The sequence below is a fragment of the Phoxinus phoxinus genome (genome assembly GCF_949152265.1).
Source record: "Phoxinus phoxinus genome assembly, chromosome: 9".
Lineage (NCBI taxonomy): Eukaryota > Metazoa > Chordata > Actinopteri > Cypriniformes > Leuciscidae > Phoxinus > Phoxinus phoxinus.
Genome location: NC_136884.1, coordinates 20894414 through 20913424, shown reverse-complemented (window position 1 = coordinate 20913424; position 19011 = coordinate 20894414). Strand labels below are relative to the sequence as shown.

At 39.1% G+C, this 19011-nt stretch overlaps 2 protein-coding genes across 4 annotated transcripts in view; one reads left to right on the top strand and one right to left on the bottom strand.

Annotated features, from left to right (window-relative positions):
• Window positions 1-6978, top strand: part of myrfl (myelin regulatory factor like) — a 62432-nt gene extending 55454 nt beyond the window's left edge. For all 3 annotated transcript variants that reach the window (XM_079624043.1, XM_079624042.1, XM_079624044.1), the window contains 7 exons: window positions 3405-3569; window positions 3665-3709; window positions 4054-4138; window positions 4921-4995; window positions 5291-5399; window positions 5694-5768; window positions 6103-6978. In XM_079624043.1, coding sequence (XP_079480169.1) covers window positions 3405-3569; window positions 3665-3709; window positions 4054-4138; window positions 4921-4995; window positions 5291-5399; window positions 5694-5768; window positions 6103-6189 — 641 coding nt within the window. In that variant the 3' untranslated portion in view covers window positions 6190-6978. The remainder of the gene's footprint in view (window positions 1-3404; window positions 3570-3664; window positions 3710-4053; window positions 4139-4920; window positions 4996-5290; window positions 5400-5693; window positions 5769-6102) is intronic.
• A 3421-nt stretch (window positions 6979-10399) lies between these two features.
• LOC307004067 (uncharacterized protein) lies at window positions 10400-17814 on the bottom strand (the record flags this gene model as incomplete). Its single annotated transcript, XM_079623009.1, has 8 exons — window positions 17530-17814; window positions 15841-16314; window positions 15318-15662; window positions 13317-13411; window positions 13136-13186; window positions 12596-12983; window positions 12299-12478; window positions 10400-10533 (listed from the first exon to the last, which is right to left on the bottom strand). The coding sequence occupies exons 1-8, from the start codon at window positions 17699-17701 to the stop codon at window positions 10400-10402; spliced, it is 1839 nt and encodes a 612-aa protein (XP_079479135.1). The 5' UTR covers window positions 17702-17814.
• Between the last annotated feature and the right edge of the window lie 1197 nt (window positions 17815-19011).

Below are 19011 nucleotides of genomic sequence, written 5' to 3'. Positions count from 1 at the left end.
TCCTCGCCACGGCCAAACCGTTCGAGATATCAAAAATCCGTCCGCAATTTAGCGTCCTCAATGTCTTGACTTCATGCTGACCGAGTTTGGTGGCGATAGGATAATTTTTCTTGGACGAGTATATCAAATTCCAGGGGCAAGCATTTTCATACAGCCCATAATAGCCGACTTCCTGTTGGACTGGCGTAAAACTTAGAGCACGAAAGTTGTTCGGCCCGATTAAATCTATATGTGTACCGAGTTTCATATTATTACATGCAAACGTGTTTGATATATGGACCAAGTTTTTCGGACCACGTTCAAGGGGGCGCTGTTGAGCTCCCCTGCCACGCCCGGATACCAGCTTCAGCCCAGCCCTGATGGCCGCAGGTTCTGACCTGTGTGCAAAGTTTCAAGAGTTTTCGAGCACGTTAAGGGCCCCAAAAGTGCCCGAGAAGTCACACACAGCAGAGAAAGGGTTAAAATAAAGCCCCCCTCCTCTCTCACACACACAGACACTGAGAGAGACTGGCAAAATTCCCATCAAATCACATTCAAACCAAAATATCTGACTTCCTGTTGGTCAGAGCTAATGACTGTAAATTAGAAAGTTGTCCGGCTCGGGGAGATAAATATAATTACCGATTTTTGTTACTGTAGGTAAAACTAATACCCCATTTTTAACTAAAGGTGGCGCTACTGAGCCCCTCCACCGCGCCCGTTTCTGAAACTTCACACATGCCTAGTACCTAATAAATCTGATATGCATGTTGAGTTTCATGCAATTTGAAGCATGTTAAGAGCCTCAAATGCACCCAAAAAGAATATAAAAGTTTAAAGCGTTGCCATGGCAACAGTATTTAAGATATCAATAATTCTTTCACATGTCTACATCTGCCGTGTGTTTACATTATACACATAAAGTTTGAAGCAAATCGGGTAAAAATAAGAGGGTGAATTCAAAGCATTTTGAAAGTGACACACTTCCTGCTGCCAGTTGGTGGCGCTATAACTTTGACTCACAATAGTCACATCCATGTGATCGGCCTCTTACAACGAACACACTGCTGAAGTTTCATCAAGATCAATTAATGTATGAGGATGTTATAACACACTTCCTGTTTCCAATATTCGCCATAAATTTGTTTCCTCGCCACGGCCAAAGCGTTCGAGATATCAAAAATCCCCTGGCAATTTTTCATCCTCCATGTCTTGACTTCATGCACACCGAGTTTCGTGGTGATTGGTTGAATCGTCTAGGAGGAGTATTTTAAATTCCATTGCATGTGTTTTTTAAACTACGCCAAATAGCCGACTTCCTGTTGGGCTGGGGTAAAAAGTCAGAGCACGAAGGATATATGAACCGATGAGATCTATAAGTGTACCGAGTTTCATATTATTCCACGCAAGCGTGTTTGATTTATGGACCAAGTTTTCGGACCGCGTTCCAGGGGGCGCTGTCGAGCCCTCCTGCCACGCCCGGGTACCAGCTTCAGTCCAGCTCTAATGGCCGCGGGTTCTGACATTTGTGCAAAGTTTCAAGAGTTTTTGAGCACGTTAAGGCCCCCAAAAGTGCCCAAAAGGTAGTAATATAATAATAATAATAAATAATAATAATAAAGAAGAATAATCCGAAGGAAAACAATAGGGCCTTCGCCTTTTCAAGGCTTGGGCCCTAATAAAACGTCCATGTTTGGTAATGCTAATCAATAGTATTATTCATTGATTAATTAAATTGAATATCCCCAACTGAGCAAGCCAAAGGCAACAGTGGCAAGGAAACGAAAAACTCCATCAGGTGACCCAATGGTGACCTATAACTCCATCAGGTGACCTAATGGAGAAAAAAAAAACCTTGGGAGAACCCAGGCTCAGTCGGGGGCCAGTTCTCCTCTGGCGGTTATGAACTAGAGGCCGGATTTAACTGTAAGATTAAAAAAATATTTGAATGCCTGGCTGAAGAGATCTAGTCTTTAGTCTAGTTTTGAACTGGGAGAGCAAGTCTGAGCAACGAACAGTATCAGGAAGGCTATTCCAGAGTTTTGGAGCTAAATGTGAAAATGCTCTCCCTCCTTTGGTGGACCTAGATATCCTAGGTATAACCAAAATCCTTGAATTTAGTGATCTTAAAGAGCGCGATGGATTATATGGCGATAGAAGATCCGTTAAATAGACTGGAGCTAAGCCGTTTAGGGCTTTATAAGTCAGTAACAATACCTTATAATTAATACGGAACTTTATAGGTAACCAATGTAGTGATGATAAGATCGGTGTTATATGATCATATTTTCTTGATCTGGTAAGAACTCTAGCGGCTGCATTTTGGACTAACTGTAGCTTGTTTATTGAGGATGCAGGACAACCAGCTAATAGAGTATTACAGTAATCTAGTCTCGAGGTCATGAATGCATGAACTAACTTTTCTGCATCAGAAACTGATAGCATATTACGTAGCTTAGCAATGTTTCTAAGGTGGAAAAAGGCAGTTTTTGTAACATATGAAATATGATTTTTAAAAGACATGTTGCAGTCTAGTATCACACCCAGGTCTTTTACTGTAGAGGATAAAGTAGCAGGACATCCATGAGAGGTTTTGTGGGCGGTTTTTTGAACCTCTGTCTTGTCTGGATTTAATATTTTAATGATCTAAGCACATGGTCTAAAGCGCACAGCGCAAGTGCGCTTAGGACGTGCCCGACTCCATTTTTGCTAGTTTAACGACAGGAAAAATGGTCGGCACTCCCGGCGCATGATCTAAAAGTGTTGTCTCCCATTCCCTTTAATAGCCAGTTGCGCTCACGCCATGGTGGATTCGCTATTTACATGCCGGAATTTGCAAGCGGAAAAACCAAACATGTCTCCAGAGAGGAAACGGATCAGCTCGTGTGTGAGGTTAAAGCGTGCAAGTAGACCATCTATGGGACAAAGTGTACGCGAGGTGTGGATCCGCCTATATGCGCACTAATTACTAACACGCCCTTTAAATAACAAAAAAAATACTGCGCCATTGACTTTGAGGTTTTTGTTGGTCAACGGTGCAGTCTATTTCAGTTTCCTCAAAAGCAACGCGCCTACAATGCGCCTGAACACACCTCATATTTAGGGCAGCATGGGCACACAAATGCATTTGCCATTTTAAAGAACGAGGCGCAGGATGGGATAATGATAACTGCATCAAGCTGAAACTAGCAAAAAACACGTTTGGCACTGCATTGTTAACACCTCAAAAAGCAGTGCTTACCCCGGGTAAAAATCAGTTCTAACCCTGCTTTTAAATGACAAGTCTGAAATGTTCCCCTACCCGGGGTTAAAGTTTAAACGATAACCCAGGGTTACTTGTGAGAAGCCCTTATGCGAGTTGGTTGGTCTGTATATTTTGATCATTGTTTATCTTATATGGTGAATTTAATCTTGACTGTTTGCAGTGTTCTCCACCACACATCCTGGTCCCTGGCCTCCAGACATCGATTTCTCCAATGTGTTTTATTCAGATGAAGTCTACTGCTGTCCTTCAACTTTAATTCATAATCATAACACCCAACTGACAGACACAACCGTCCCCTTTGACTTTCTTTCAAAAACACTAAAAGGTCAGAGGCACAGTAGCAGCGTTCAATCATCAAATATACTATAATATATATTGTTGGTTGACTTCATGTGTTTTTTTTTATTTGTTCTCTTTCAGAGAAGTGGTTAGAACTGCCAGAGAAACTCAAAAATTCTACTGATTGTAAGTTGACCGATTAAAAGCCTGTTCATGCCAAGATTATCAGATAAACAACAAATTGCCTTTTAAAATAAAACGACTTATCCTTACTACTGTACCTCCTTTACACTGACACTGATATATAGTAATATGGAACATAATTGTTTTATTTAGAGGCTGTTTTCATTACTCACTGCTTTGTTTCAGATATATAAACTTTTATTAAAAAAATGGACTTAGTGTGAATGTCTCCCTAGGATAAATACATTTTGTTAAAACATTTCTTATTCCAAATAGCAGAATGAATTGGAGATCTGGCCACAATAAAGATTCACACCTTTACGTCTTTGTTCATGTCTTCTTCATAGGGACAAACACAACTATAAAGTCCATCCGCATAACACAAAATCAACAAGTTATAGACCAGCAGTACTGTCAGCAAGAGGACTCTGGGTAGGTAGCAAACTTGCATCTTCAATATATACAGGAAGTTTATTTTTCATTCTCACTTTTAGTCTAACACTCGCCATGTGACCAGTCATATGTTTCCCTTTATGAAATCCTAACTAGCTATTTCTGAAGATAATATTCACATCAGGGTCCTGATACTGAAAGTTGTGTGGTTGGAACAACAGCTCTTGACCTGTGCTTAGAAGCATAGGTTCTTGTTTTTATGACGTGGACTTAAAAAAAACATTATTTTGATCAAAATAAGCATGCTTACATTTATTAATCTATTTATTTTATTTAGAATATTTACTCATTTAATTTACGTTGTTTTAGTTTGTCAAGATATTTAAAGCGCCCTTTTTGAAGAGTGTGCATGTACGAACATAGAAATAAAGCAAAATAACTGAGGAAAAAAAGAGAATTAGTCCCTAGATGCCACGTCCGCAATTTATAGCAAAAAAATCTTGCATTAATTCGATCTCAAATGGATTCATTAAAATAAGTTATTATCTACCACCTGCATTACATCATTAACGTGGTTGAACGACAAATTTGCAACAATAAGGTTTTAGGAAATTGTTGCGACTAGCTAGTTGATTTCTTCAACAATGCATCGAACTATGGTGGTTAAAGCAGCAAGTTGCGTCGCTCCCCTGGTCTATGCTGCTCAATACAACAGTGTTTATAGCACATTGGGATTTCTTGACTTACTTTTACTAAAGTTATCAAAGAATGTTCTATACGTAATGCATTTGCATTTTTACCCATTGATCTATGTTTTGTAGGAAGGGAAACTACACGTACCTCATTCCCCTCAGTAAACACATCCCACCCAACATGCCAATAACCCTCCAAATGAGGTGAGTACACTGTTCATACTACACACAGTCTTCATTATACTGCCCTCTTGGTTATTTAATCAGGTTGTTTTAATTATTTAATTTTTCTTTGTTTTCCTTAAAAGTTTCCATTTTGTTATCTGGCATGATTTTTTTTTTTACATCTCAAAAAGCTGTAATTTTAACAAGGGTGTTCAAATGTTTTACATCAGCTGTATAATGTTCAAAAAATGGAAAAACAGAAAAACGGTGTCTGCATATATGAATCACTTTCTCATTGATATGAATGAGGGTTTTTGTTCCCCCACTTGATCAGCACAAATGAATTGCTGGTGATCCACTTGTGTTCACATGATGAGAGCGAACAGTGCTCTTCAGTACTCGACTACAACAGCCCAGAGTCAAACACTGCCCTCAACACACAGGTACTTCAGCACTTATACACTTAAAGCAACATGCATTAGAAAAACATTTCATTATATATGTAATAATAATATTATATATTCATAATAGTTTAAATATAAAGTAAATGTAGAGTAATTCTATAATAATTCATTGATAATAATGTTATTTGTTGCAGACTATTCACCCTCAGAATTGATTTGATTCTGTTAATGAAAAATGAGTAGCACATAAAAAAATAGGTCCAATTTTATTTAAGTTCCTGTAAAAATTGTTATTGATTTCATGCATTTGTTAAAAGTATTTCTTTTCCATAGGGCTACATACATAAGTGGACATTGGCGGTGGCGAATCACCATCGCTCCTCTTACCATTTCCGCTCTTCAGTTGCTGTGAGTTTCTGTGCATCTTTATGTGTTTGTGTGTTAATCTCTGAATGTACAGTGTCTTTATTTAACGACTTTTAGTCATGGTAAACACCATATGTAATATGGTGAATATGAATGAAAATTACACTGTAAGGGTCAGAAGTACAGTCTGTCCAGTGGACTAAAACACGAGGCTTGTGAAAATCAGAGGTGAGCTTAACAGATGAAATATTGAACAGACTGTACTTCTGTACAAGTGTCTAATTAAATATTAAGTCTTTTTACATGGTGTGACTAGCAGCATTACTTTAATCTGTTGGCCGTATTCTGTCAGTATTGACATGTTTCTTTTACACAGGGTTTGGCTGATTGCAGCACCGATCCCAACTACGCAGAAGTTTTATTTACCGACTACCATTTCCAGTTCTACCGTCGCTGTGACTGATCAACACAGGGATGATCCTGCTGTCACAACAGCCCTTCAAAAGCAATATCCAGTGATTTGACAGCATTTGCAGGCGATAAAAACTGCAGGTTGTACGTAGAAAGAACATCTTTCATGGGCTGATATTTTGTTGCTGAAAACAAAAAAAGCAAATATGTTTCATTTTAGTTTATTCTTATTTTACTGATGTTTTGGAATCAGAAGGAAAACCTCCGAACTCCAACGCAAAGAGTTAAGTAGGTCTTCAGTTATGATTTGACATGCATATTTAAACAATAGAGATGATGTTTGTTTTGTACTGAACTGTGCAATCAGATAATCTTTTTCTCTAGTAGACTCGCACTGTGTTCCTGTATTGAACTAGTTCATATGTAAACCTGTAGACCAAACAATTATTCAACTACAGAAACTGTACTATTAAATAATGTCTAGCTGTATGACATGATTATTTTAAAAGTGGGGACAAATGGGGACATTTAGTATTCAACAATAATATGGATCTGCCTGCATTGACACCATTATATGAGAACTGAACTGAGCTGGACGATGACATCAATGTTTTCTCCAGTGAGGCTATATATATAAATTAATAACTTTTTTTTACAACAAAAATGAAACGTCACTGAACTTACTTAAGCTGGACTATGATGCTATTTTCTGCTGTACAGCAGAAACAAACGTTGTTGCATTATTTCCCTGTTATCACTGTAAAGCTGCTTTGAAACAATCTGTATGGTAAAAAGCGTTATATAAATAAAGGTGACTTGACTAGAAGTCAAATTCTTTTAGTACCTAAAGACTGAATATCAAACGCTACAATAAAGACTGATTTCTTTTTCAGCCCACAATCACACTTTGTACTTATTATTATAAAAGGATAGCATTTACTAGATCAATTACTAGATTTGAGCAGTACTAGATCAAGTCTGAAAATTATGTTACAGAAATCCATTGTGTGGTGTAAAGTTTGTGAGAGGAATTGCGAGCTACGAGCATCTTACTGTAGTGTCTTGAATGTCAAAAGTAGCAAAGTATCCTGGTATAACCAGATCGTGTAATACTACAAAGTGTCGGTCAATCAATTGCAAGCAAGAATGTGATTAGATTCTAAAAATAATGTATATGTGTTAAAAAAAAGACAGCATGCTGTGCAGGTGCTATTACGAGATGTTTTTTAAGTTCTAGATTAATGTGTTAAGAAGCTTGTGGACAACACTTATAAGATTTTTTAGACATGTTGAAAAAAATGTGGGGAATTGGCTTAAATTTGTCCTGTAGGCTCTCCCTATTCCCAGACCATACAGGACCACTTCACATAGGCTATTCTAGGCATGCTTTTAACTTTGGATAATTTAGAAATTTAATCAGGTCTAGTGTATCAAACTAGACCTATCAAAATCGACTGCTGGCGGTAGATCCTTTTTCTATTTAGCACCAAAACTTTGGAACAGTCTTCCTACCATTGTCCGGGAAGCAGACACACTCTGTCAGTTCAAAGCTAGATTAAAGACACATCTCTTTGACCTAGCATTCACATAATGCATTATAGACTTCTATAACTCAATGTTAGGCTGCATAGATTAGGTCAGCCGGAACTGGGAACACTTCCCTTAAATCCCGATGTACTCGTTACATCATAAGAAGAATGGCATCTACGCTAATTTTAGTGTCTTTGTTTATCCCGAGGTTTTCCCGCAGCCTGCCGGATCCAGGCCGTATCCAGATCTGAAGAAGGACATTCGCCTGGACCCGATGACAACGCAGTGCTGAAGTGCCAACTAGCCTCTCCCTATGGAGGATCCCTTTACCACTCTACAGATAAAGCATTGTTGAAAAATCGCGTATCTACCCTGTAGTGATAAAATAAAATAAAATTCTGTATCAAATTTATAGGCAGGACAAGTAGTTGCAGACATGCGCGCACATATATTCAAACGCACATAACTATAGAACTATTAATTCTTGATGCGCACGTGAGCGCCATCAGTGTTTATCAGAGGTTTGCGTTTAAAGTCTGTGTAGAGAGAACGGTGTCGTCTTAGCGGCCCCTAATTTAATAACAAATTATCCTTTCGACGGAAGTGAATCAATCAAAACTAACTTTAGCTGGAAAGTAACATTATTCAAGAACCGCTATAAAGCCAAAACAATCTATTACCTTAAATTATACGTTTATCTCTGTAAAGCAGCTTTGAAACAATCTACATTGTTAAAAGCGCTATATAAATGAAGATGACTTGACTAGTGGAAATATAGAGTTCCCTTTCGAGAACGGTCACTTCGTATTGCGTAGCTAATACGCAGTGAGGAAACTCCTTTCCTCAAGAAATATTAAAGCTAATAATTTGCTGTGTTCGCTGTGCAGCTGCACTACGTTTTAGAGCATCTAGCTTGCCCATTGGCTGTGCTGCGGCAACTGCACATCCTATGACCAAGCGCCTCTGACACGCGACCTAATCAAGTGACTTGGCGCCATAGCACTTCAGAGCGCGCCTAAATGGCCGTGGCCTAAGCCAATAAAGAGACCCCATTTTGGCCAAAATAGCAGATTTGATCTCCTTCAGCGATTCTTCACGTCTCTGACTCCTCTGAAGCCATCGCCGTGGAAACAAGCCAAAACAGCTAGAGCGAGCGTTGAATACAGCGGACAGCGCCTCACCTCAAAGCCGCTTCTCTTCTGTCACTGCTCTCCTGAGGCCATCCGGCAAGAAACGCTTATCCTTTTCTGCTACTGTTGTGTTCGCCGCTGCGACACTCAGTTTTCACAAAAGAGCAAATGCCTCGCTCCCGAACCTCACGGACATCAAGGAGGTGAATAAGATGGCTTTCCTCGACTCACCTATCTCCAGCACCGGTCTCTTCGGCCCAGGTGTGAAAGGGTTTTCTGAGAGATTAAACCGAGGCACAGAAGTCTTCACAAGCTATGAAACACTTCCTGCCTAAGTGCTCCAGGTCTGTCTCGAGCCGCCTCAAGAGAACGCCACCTCCTCAGCCAGCGAAACCAGGGCCTCGGGTCTCTCAGCCCCACCCTGTGGCTGATACCCGTCATCGCTCAAGATCAGCTAAGCGCTACCCGCTGCCCCGGCGCCAAAGCCCCCGACCCCACATTGTGTTGGACCCTGAGCTGCCGAAGCCCTCCTAGCCACAGGAGGAAAGAGAGAGGGTCCGAGTCTCGCTCTAGCCGGACCGCCCTCGAAAAGAGCTCATCTAGATCTCACAGCTCCCCGTTCAGCTCAGGCTGCTGGAGATTTTCACACTGTAGTCAACTTCGTGCACCCCTACAGTACAAACAAACGCTGTTTTCACAGCAACCCAAATAAAGCACAAAATTTGTATGTTTCAAACACACAACACCCGGGTAATCGTCACTTACCCCCTTCACTTAGCGGCCCTCCCTCAGTTGTCAGGCCTGTCACAGCCCAAAATAAAAAATGTGCACACAACACAAGGGTATAGACCCTTTTACAGCCCACGTGATCAAATAGTTGTGCACCTGAGACGTGGTTAGCTGGTACCCTCTTACATCACAGGGTACCACAACTGCCAATAGGAAAATTCAACTGCAGTAGCCACCGTTCAACCTGAAGAGGGCAGCACTCAGACATTTTTACACCATATATTGTAGAATTAAAACACATTATACCCAAATGTAAAAAAATGTACTTGAACAGCATTAATAAAGCCCCAGTCTTACAAATCATTAACTAAAAATAGTTGTTTTAGGGTTTAGTTACCCTTCAATAGTTAATGTTAAAAGGAACTTGGCTTGCTGTCCTCTAAGGAAGCTCGAGCTCCGAGCTAAGCCCCCTATAACAGTACTGCACAGAAAAAGGAAAAGATAAATAGAGGAGATGGGAAGGAAAGAGGGATGCCAGAAGAATTGTAGCTGGAACGGTGCAAAGACTGTTGCTTATTTACACTCATAATGACAGGACTGAATGTTTAAGCTCCTCCCGAACCTACGTTTGGAACTCCATTACGACAGCTTTGCAGTGCTTGGCATCTAACAAGAATGACTGCAAATGTAGTTTTGTAATCTGTCTGTTTATTTTATTATTTTATTTTACCTTTATTTTACCAGGTAGGCCGATTGAGAACAAATTCTCATTTACAACGGCGACCTGGCCAAGATAAGGCAAAAACATGTGCAAGACAACAATGTTACATAATAAATACACAGAACAATACATACACTGTTACCTCACTACCTTCACTGATGTCCAGAATCCCCTTCCTTCCTTAATTCTACTTGGTGTTCAAACCATCCATGATGTAGGAGCTGCTCTAGATTCAGTCGCAGGGCTGGTTCAAGGGTCAAACACTGGCAAATCACCCTACGACAATCTGTACAAGTTTTCAGAGAGATTGTTGGTTAGACATAGAAACACACTAATGTTGATTGTATAAAAAGCTTCTGGGATTAATCTAAAGTAAATATTATTTAGTGAAATGCATTGCATGTGTAGAGTAATGAACCTGTTTTGCCATGAAAAATTTAAAGGGGTCATGACATGGTTTTTTTTATTTTTTTATTATGTTCCCTTAGGTGCAATTATAGTATTACTATAGTTTTTTCTACAAAAAACTTTTAAAATGTAGTGATTTATGACCTTTTCCCACCCTGTTTCTCATCCTCTGATTCAAACAGTCTGTTTTGGGGGTGTTTCCCCTTTAAGAGTTCAGTGTTAACGCCCACTGTTATGATTGGCTAACGTCAGTGCCTGTGCATCAATTATTAACGCCCCCAGCCAGAACATTTGCGGATTCGGCGCAACTGTTTATTAGCGGGTGATGCATGCGAAGCGATGGCTCTTGCAATGATAAAACCTTAATATGTTTGAGCCGGAATCAGAGGAAAATGAACCATCACCACAACAACGAAGACTGGATCAGCTCGTGTCCACATGGAAAGTGAAACTATTTTGAATTAATAAAAAAATAAATAACCCGAGACACTTGAAAACGGATTATTGTTGCATAATTATCCTATAGCTTAATTTGCTAACAGTTTAACATTATTTAACTAATCACATGTAGGCCTACTAGAAAGGCGACATATTTTCAAGATTCTCTTATACAAATCTGTTTATATTAGCCATGGTAAAAAGTAAGTTTGCGTCGTCGTTGTTGAGCCCAGAATAGTCGGCACGGACTTATCTTTGAGCAACAGTTTTCTGGCAAAGCCAAGCATCATATTGGGATTTTTTTCCTCAAAACAGTCATCCTTAAATGTATAGAACAAACGCTTAAACTAACACTGCCGTGACTGGGACGTCCGCAAAAAATAAAGTGCATCCATTTTTCCCTGACGACTGGATCTTTCAGCGTATTTAAAAAGTAGTTTAAAGTTTTAAATACATTACTTACAGTTTGCGTCGTCGATGTTGAGCCCAGAATAGTCGGCACGGACTTATCTTTGAGCAACAGTTTTCTGGCAAAGCTCAAAACAGTCATCCTTCAGAACAAACGCTTAAACTAACACTGCCGTGACTGAGACGTCCGCAAAAAATAAAGTGCATCCATTTTTCCCTGACGACTGGATCCTTCGCAGCGTATTCAAAGATGTTGTTTGTCCACAGCCAGGAACAGCACATCTGCGGCATCGTAATCTCCCTGTACACAGACCCACTCGCTGTCCGTCGACTGAACACTTGTGAGGCGCGCAGCGCGCGGGCGCGACAACGGTACGAAATGAGCGTAGTTGCCTTGCGCTTAAAGCGTAACTGTCTTCTGCTGGAGGCGGTCATTATGCAAACGCTGGTACGTCACTTCGTACCGTGACGTCACTTCTTACCATGGATCCAGACCGAGCTGTATTTAGAGCTTGATTAAATAAATGATTCGTTTATAATGGGGAGGACGTCTTAAGCTATGAAACTTGCAGGACGTTTAAATGGTACAAAGACCTCTTATATACCAAAAGATCAAGGCAAATTTGGTTTCTCATGTCATGACCCCTTTAATTATTTGCTTATATAAAGTCTGTGATCACATACATATAAAATAATTTGTAATTGATAGATTTAACATCCTCTAATAACTTTTAGCCTATTCACTTTTATTGTCACTGAGATTGTGCATAGAGGCTTTATGAGTGTTTTGTTTTCACCTTTGGATAAGGAAGAGTTCCTAATATCAAAATCAGCACGCAATATATCCTCTTTTTTTCTAAAAGGCACATATCCATGGACCATCTCAAACAGCAAAACGCCTAATGACCAAACAATTGCTTGGATAGGCCAGTATCTGGGCCTCGTTTTGACCTCAGGTGGGCAGTACACTGGAGCTCCTGTAAATAAGTCATATTTAGCGCTGAGCAATTTTGCAATCAATAAGAATATAATGTGATAAGACACAACACGCAGGATTTCAATATCTGCTATGGTTACACAAACTGGCAATTCACCTTGATATTCGCTGCTCTTACAGGTAGCACCGCTAAATAGCTGACCGCAACCAAAGTCTATTAACTTCAGCTGCCAACTGTCTCCACAGACCAAGATATTGGCTGGGTGCAAATCACTATGAAAAACTCCACGGTCAATGCAGTATTTGGTAGCGTTGACTGCCTGAAACATTAAATCGCATGCTGTTTTTTCACTCATATAACCTGGATACACTTCGTGAAGGCAATCCATCAAGGTCTTGCATGGTTGAGGGTACTCCATAATGAGTGCAAAGCTATGGAGGTCCTCAAACCAGTCATATAGTTGGATGACGTTGGGACTTATGGGAGGTTCACTCAACTTAAGCATCATCGCCACTTCAGCAAGCAGAGGTTTAGGATGACCAGGCTAGAGAAAAAGAAAAGGTTAATTGGCTTTGAGAAACTTTGTATTTAGATGTAATAAACTCTATTTGTCTATTTCAGTTTAGTTTCATGTTAGCTAAAAGTCTTTTAATTACGATAATCTGCACTTAAACATCTAAAGTTTTGCCAACTTACAATGACAAGATAACGGTCATCATAGCACTTGGGTATATGCTTGATGGCAACCTGTAAATGGAAAAACACAGTTAATTTTTTCCGACCCACACATCTACAAACTGTGTTTTAATCTGACGTGTTTTGATAGAGACCATGGACACAGATCTGTACAAGGAAATGTTTGTTGAATTCTCTCTACCTTTTCCCTATTGGATATGCGGGTCCCCTCATAAACCATGCCGAAACTTCCGCTTCTCTTCAAATGTTCCACTTTGTAGTCAGACACAACAGACCCTGAAAAACACACACCAAAAAAAGGTCATGATATATACAAGGTTCCAAGGTCCCTTGAATGTTTTATGAAGTCCAATAGCAGTGCTAAAAAACAGAACATCAACCTATTAATATTTATAATTAACTTAATGCCTTTTAACTAACTAATACCGTTTGCACTAAGCAGTTTAGGATTGGACAATAGGATAGTCTCTCCCTCTATAGCCTATATAGAGAGAGACCACAAATATGACGATAAGAAATCATAGATTTAACCGTTTTGTTCCTAGCACTCCACACACTTAGTGTGTGGAGTGCTGCGATGTGACCAGGAAAGCAGACCACGCACTAACAGATTCCTTTCACAGACAACCAGAGTTCCACCTGTGAACATGGGAGATCTCGCAAAATCTCTCGCATTAAACATGACTTTAAAGTAAACAAACATGGTCGGACGACCGGCAAGAAGAAATGGCACTTATATGGACTGCTTACAGAAATTTCCATCTTCCGGTAGCTTGGTTCCTGATTGGGTGGTGTTTCATTTCATGTGATAATTTCCGAAAACGGATCCTGTGCGAAGTGCTGGGAGCTTATCCTTTAATAGCGACGTCTCACCTCATGAATATATGAATAAAATAGTAATGAATGCACTGGCTCTCGCGCTACTCATACGTTTTGTGTCAGATATCAACAAAAAGAGTATAAAGACAGTAGAGCTGCAAACAATCTTATTCCTCAATGGCAAAAACGTAACATCGGAACATTCAAATCTGTTTGCGCTGTCGTTGAGAGAGCAGTTGTCAATATGAAACAGCTTTACTTTCACAGTCTTTTCAACCACACAGTATCAATATTTCTTTGTTACAAATATTCAAATGATCACAGAAGTACTGAGATAAAAGTTTATAGTTTGAGTAAACACTGTCTACATTAGCAACCAAAACGAAAGTCGCTTCAAATAACGAGTGTATCGATTACATCTGATGCTTCAAAACATTCATAAGATGACTGTTAAAGCTGCAGTCAGGTAACTTTTTTTATGTTCAGAATTTACAAAATGTACATAATGAGTGAGTCTTATCCTGAATCACTACGGTAAGCCTGTAATAAGTGTTTAGACTCTGACTACTTTACACCGGTCGGTTTGGCACCACTGCGGAGTAGCCAGTGCCTGCGTGACTCACCCATAGACATAAACAGAAAGAAGTAGTTCCGGCTACAATGTTCTTCCGCAAGACGCATGCAGTTCTGTTTATTAACTGCTAGAGCACGGATTCATCCAGTAATGAAACAAGTGTAGTCTATGAATCAATCATTCAAACCGATTTTACAAATATTATGTTTCACCTGTCTGGATCTTACATGTGTGTTCAAGCATATTCTACCCCTTCTGAGAGGGTATTCTCCACAGCTGGAGATACAATAAGCTATAGGAGAGGTCCAAAATTATCCTGGGGAATGCAGAAATTTTAATTTTCTTTCAGAAAAATCAATTATTTGTGCAAAAATTGCTAGATAATATGTTGAATTTGTTGACATTACCAATCTGTTAAACTCATTTGACAAGTATAAGAAATGAACACAAAAAGCATTGTGCATTTTCCCCTTACTACTATTTATTTATTTTTTTATAATTTTTATTGAATGGGAACCAGAATCGGAACCGGAAAATGTCTTACGATTCCCAACCCTACTCTTAACACACCACAGGAAAATCTGATAAAATAATCTGTTGAGCCATCAAGATAATCCAGACTTTACCGAGGTTTGTCGGAAGGGGAGAAATCGGCCCAAATGTCTTGTAGTGTGTACCCAGCATGAGCAGATTCATTTATAACTTTAAGACATCTCAATTCAGAATTGCAATTTAAATAAAGTAAATAGAGAATAACACAAATAACACAAACAAGAAATAATGACTCACCATAAGTCATTTTGAGATGGGTGGGACTTGGCACAGACACTTGCTTGGCATCACCTAGATCTGTGTCAGCCGTTTGCTTGATATCAGAGGTACCTGGGACAGACAACGAGTCAATGTCTGTACAGACTGGGCCTGGCAAAGATGGCGGTTCTGTGTCAGCTGTTTTCTGGATGCTGGAGGGACCAGGGATATGGATTAGCTCAGGATCTTCTGGATGTGGGTCTGACTGTGGTGTAAGATGCACCACTCTGTTCGGGTCACAGCAGCAGAAGGGGTGCTTTAAAGTCTTACATACTCTCTTGAAGAATGCACAGATTGCTTTCTTCCTCCTTTTTGTAGGTTTTTCTAAAATGTAGAAAAAAACTATTATTTTCAGTGATAGGTGAGGATATGAAATTTATATGGTTCTGGATTAAGTTTATAACTATTTGGTGTGGTGAAAAACCTACTCCAGTCAGGATTACCAAACAGGGCAGAAATAAAACAGGGCAGAAAATAACAAGCTGAAGTAATAATGACTCACCGTAATTCATTTTGAAACTGGTAGAACCTGGGACAAACACCGGCTTGGGAACAGCTGGATCTGTGTCAGGTGTTTGCTTCATCCCAGACGGACCTGGCACACATGATGGGTCGGAATCAGCAGGATCTACTTCAGTGATTTGCTTGTTTACAGAGGGACCAGACGACGGCTCAGGATCAGCTGAATCTCCTACAGGTGTTTGTTGGATCCCAGAGGGACCTGGGACAGACAACAACTCATGATCTGCACAGACCTGGCCTGGCAAAGATGGTGGCTCAGGATCTGTGACGGCTGTTTTCCTGGAGGAAACTGGGATATGCATTAGCTCAGGATCATCCAGATGTGGGTTCAGCTGTGGTGTAAGACACACCACTCTGTTTGAGTTGCAGCCGAGGAAGGGATGCTTTACAGCCTTAAACACTCCCTTAAAGAATGCACAGATTGCGTTCCTCTTCCTCCCCTTTCTAGGTTTTTCTAAAACAAAGAAAGAACAAATATCCAACTGTTAAAACCGAAATTAATAGATTAACTGTGAAAGACTATTAGAGCTGCAACAACCAATCAATACAACTGAAAATGATAAGACACAACAATCCCGGTTTTTGGTGTCTTGTACCCAACTGGAGCTGTCCCCAGAAATGTCCCCATTTTACAGTTTCAAAACAACCCGCAAATACACTGCAAAAAAGCCCATCTAACACATATTCTGGTTACTTGAGTAGTAATGTAGTAACTATTCATGTAAAAATAATACTGTTTGTACACTGTAAAAAAATGTTTCTGCCTTACATTTTTAAGTACAATTAACTTGGATGTTTAAGTCATTTCAACTTAAATTACATTAAACTGACTAGTACAACATAAAGTGGAAAATAACTTATTTTGAGAGTTAAAGCAATGTAAAAACATGTTGTCATAACTTATTGGTCATACATTTTTTTTACACAGTGTACTGTATGTATTATTTAATGCACCACCATGTAGGTCAGGTGAAACACTATCCTGATATGAAAAAAATCAACAATTACACCTACAAAAATTACATTTGCAGAAGGCACATACTTTGCAATCAAAATAAGCATATAATGCAACATAATTAGCCTAATTAGGGATAGTAAAGGTTCATTTCCAAAAGTTAAAATAGTTGTAGTTATTTATTCGTCTTTTGTGAAAATGAAAATATTAAATACAATTAGAAAATGTTCAAAAGTTCGTTTCATTTATCATATGTATTTATTTTGTGTTATTTTGTAATGTGTTGTAAAAGTCATAATTTTGTCATAATAATGTAAATGTAATATAATATACATAATACAATAGTTTTTGATCTGTTTGCTAATTGCAATGCTTCTGTTCTGTGTAGCCTATATTTTTCATAATGTGACTTTGGTGAATTATATTAAAACCAGTTGTCAGTTACCCACAATTATCATAATTAATTATAATTGATTAATAAATGTATTGTCCCCGGTTTTTATTTTATTTTTTTAAATAGATAACAAGAATGGTAAGATTTCGGTGATATTTTGACCACTTATTTAGGAAATGTCCCTGCAGGTTTCCATTTCACAAATCTAGAAAAGGGTCGAGCGACGCCCATGGAAGACGTTACATTTTCTTTTTTAGGCCAACACCGAGTCAAACACCGATAATAATTGTATAAATGGCGAGTATTTTTATCCATCTCACCTGCTGAGTTGTTCTCCACGGCGTCTATATTAGGAGAAACCCAGGCGGTTATCACATCAGCCTTTCTTTCAGCTGTCTGCGACGCGATAGAGTCGGACAACGCGTCGGACATGAAAGTGATCATTTCCAGATTATCGACACGTCCTATGCCAACTACAGATGTCGTGGACATGCTGTTCGATGATGTTGTCAAATGTGGACACACTATGTGTAGTAAACTGTGAGTCTGTGTATAATTATTAGTCTTTGTAAACCGTGTTTCTGAAGAGTTTTACCCGCACAGATTCTCACTCACTCGCTCACTGACACTCACTCGAATCTTGAGTTTATGACATAGATTCTGCGAGTGACGTCACAAAGCGGTAGTCACCCAAGCGTAAAATATGAACGTTATCAGAATTTCACAACTTGCAAATGGCACAACCGTGTTTTTATATAACACAAATAAAGTTGTTAAGGCTCTTGAAATTATTAATGCCTTTTTAGAGGCTTTTGGGCTAAAATTAAACATCCCTAAATGGGAAATTCTTTGTTTATTCGATACTGAAACCTCTAATTCACTGTAAAAAAAAAAAAAACCTGTAGTTTTACGGAATTTAACTTTTTTATTTTACAGATAAAAAAAAAAAAAAAACTTTTACATTACAGAAAAAGAATGCAAATGTACATTTCCAGTGTAAAATTACATGAAAAACATGTTTTCTTTCTTATTGGTTTTTTTTTTCATATAAAAATACTGGGAAGAAATATGCATGTATCAATACTTCACAAATATATAAAAAATATATTTACATTGATATAATATTACATATTCATAAATAGATTAGCATTTATATACCTTTTACCGGAATGAAAAGAGAGAAAGAAACATGGTTTATGAAATTGGGCTGATTGGTCGATTTTCATCAATTATGCTCTTGCATAATGAGTCCATCTTAGTTATATGTTGCTGTGTAGGAACAAAAGTGCATCTACATTTTCTGGATTGAGGGTAGAACGCCTCTCCTCTATCAGTCTTCCCGCAACACTGAAGCTACGCTCAGGAGTACTTGTTGCGGGGATAGCTAGCAGCCTCTTGGCAACTGGTACGAGCCCACCTGACATCTCCCGCCAGAAGTCAAGAAGACACTGGAAACGTGTCAACTTAGTGTCACTCATGTATTGCAGCACCAACTGGCGACCATGTGACTCCATATCACCACTGTCCTCCTTCCTCTCCTCCTCTTCTACACAACTTGCAAAGAAGTCATGCCCCTCCGTAGCTCCTTGCTCTGGGGGTGGATCTTCAGGAAAAAAGACAGATTCTTATAGAACATTGTCATTTACAATCTAGTTCTTTGTAGTCTAACATACTTAATTTGTCTAACACACCTATATTAAACATTACCTATAAGGTAATCCTCACACCTGTCCTGTATGTGTGTGTCACTCTAAATAAATAAAAATAAATTGTCATTTGCTCTGCAAATGCTGTTGATGCTA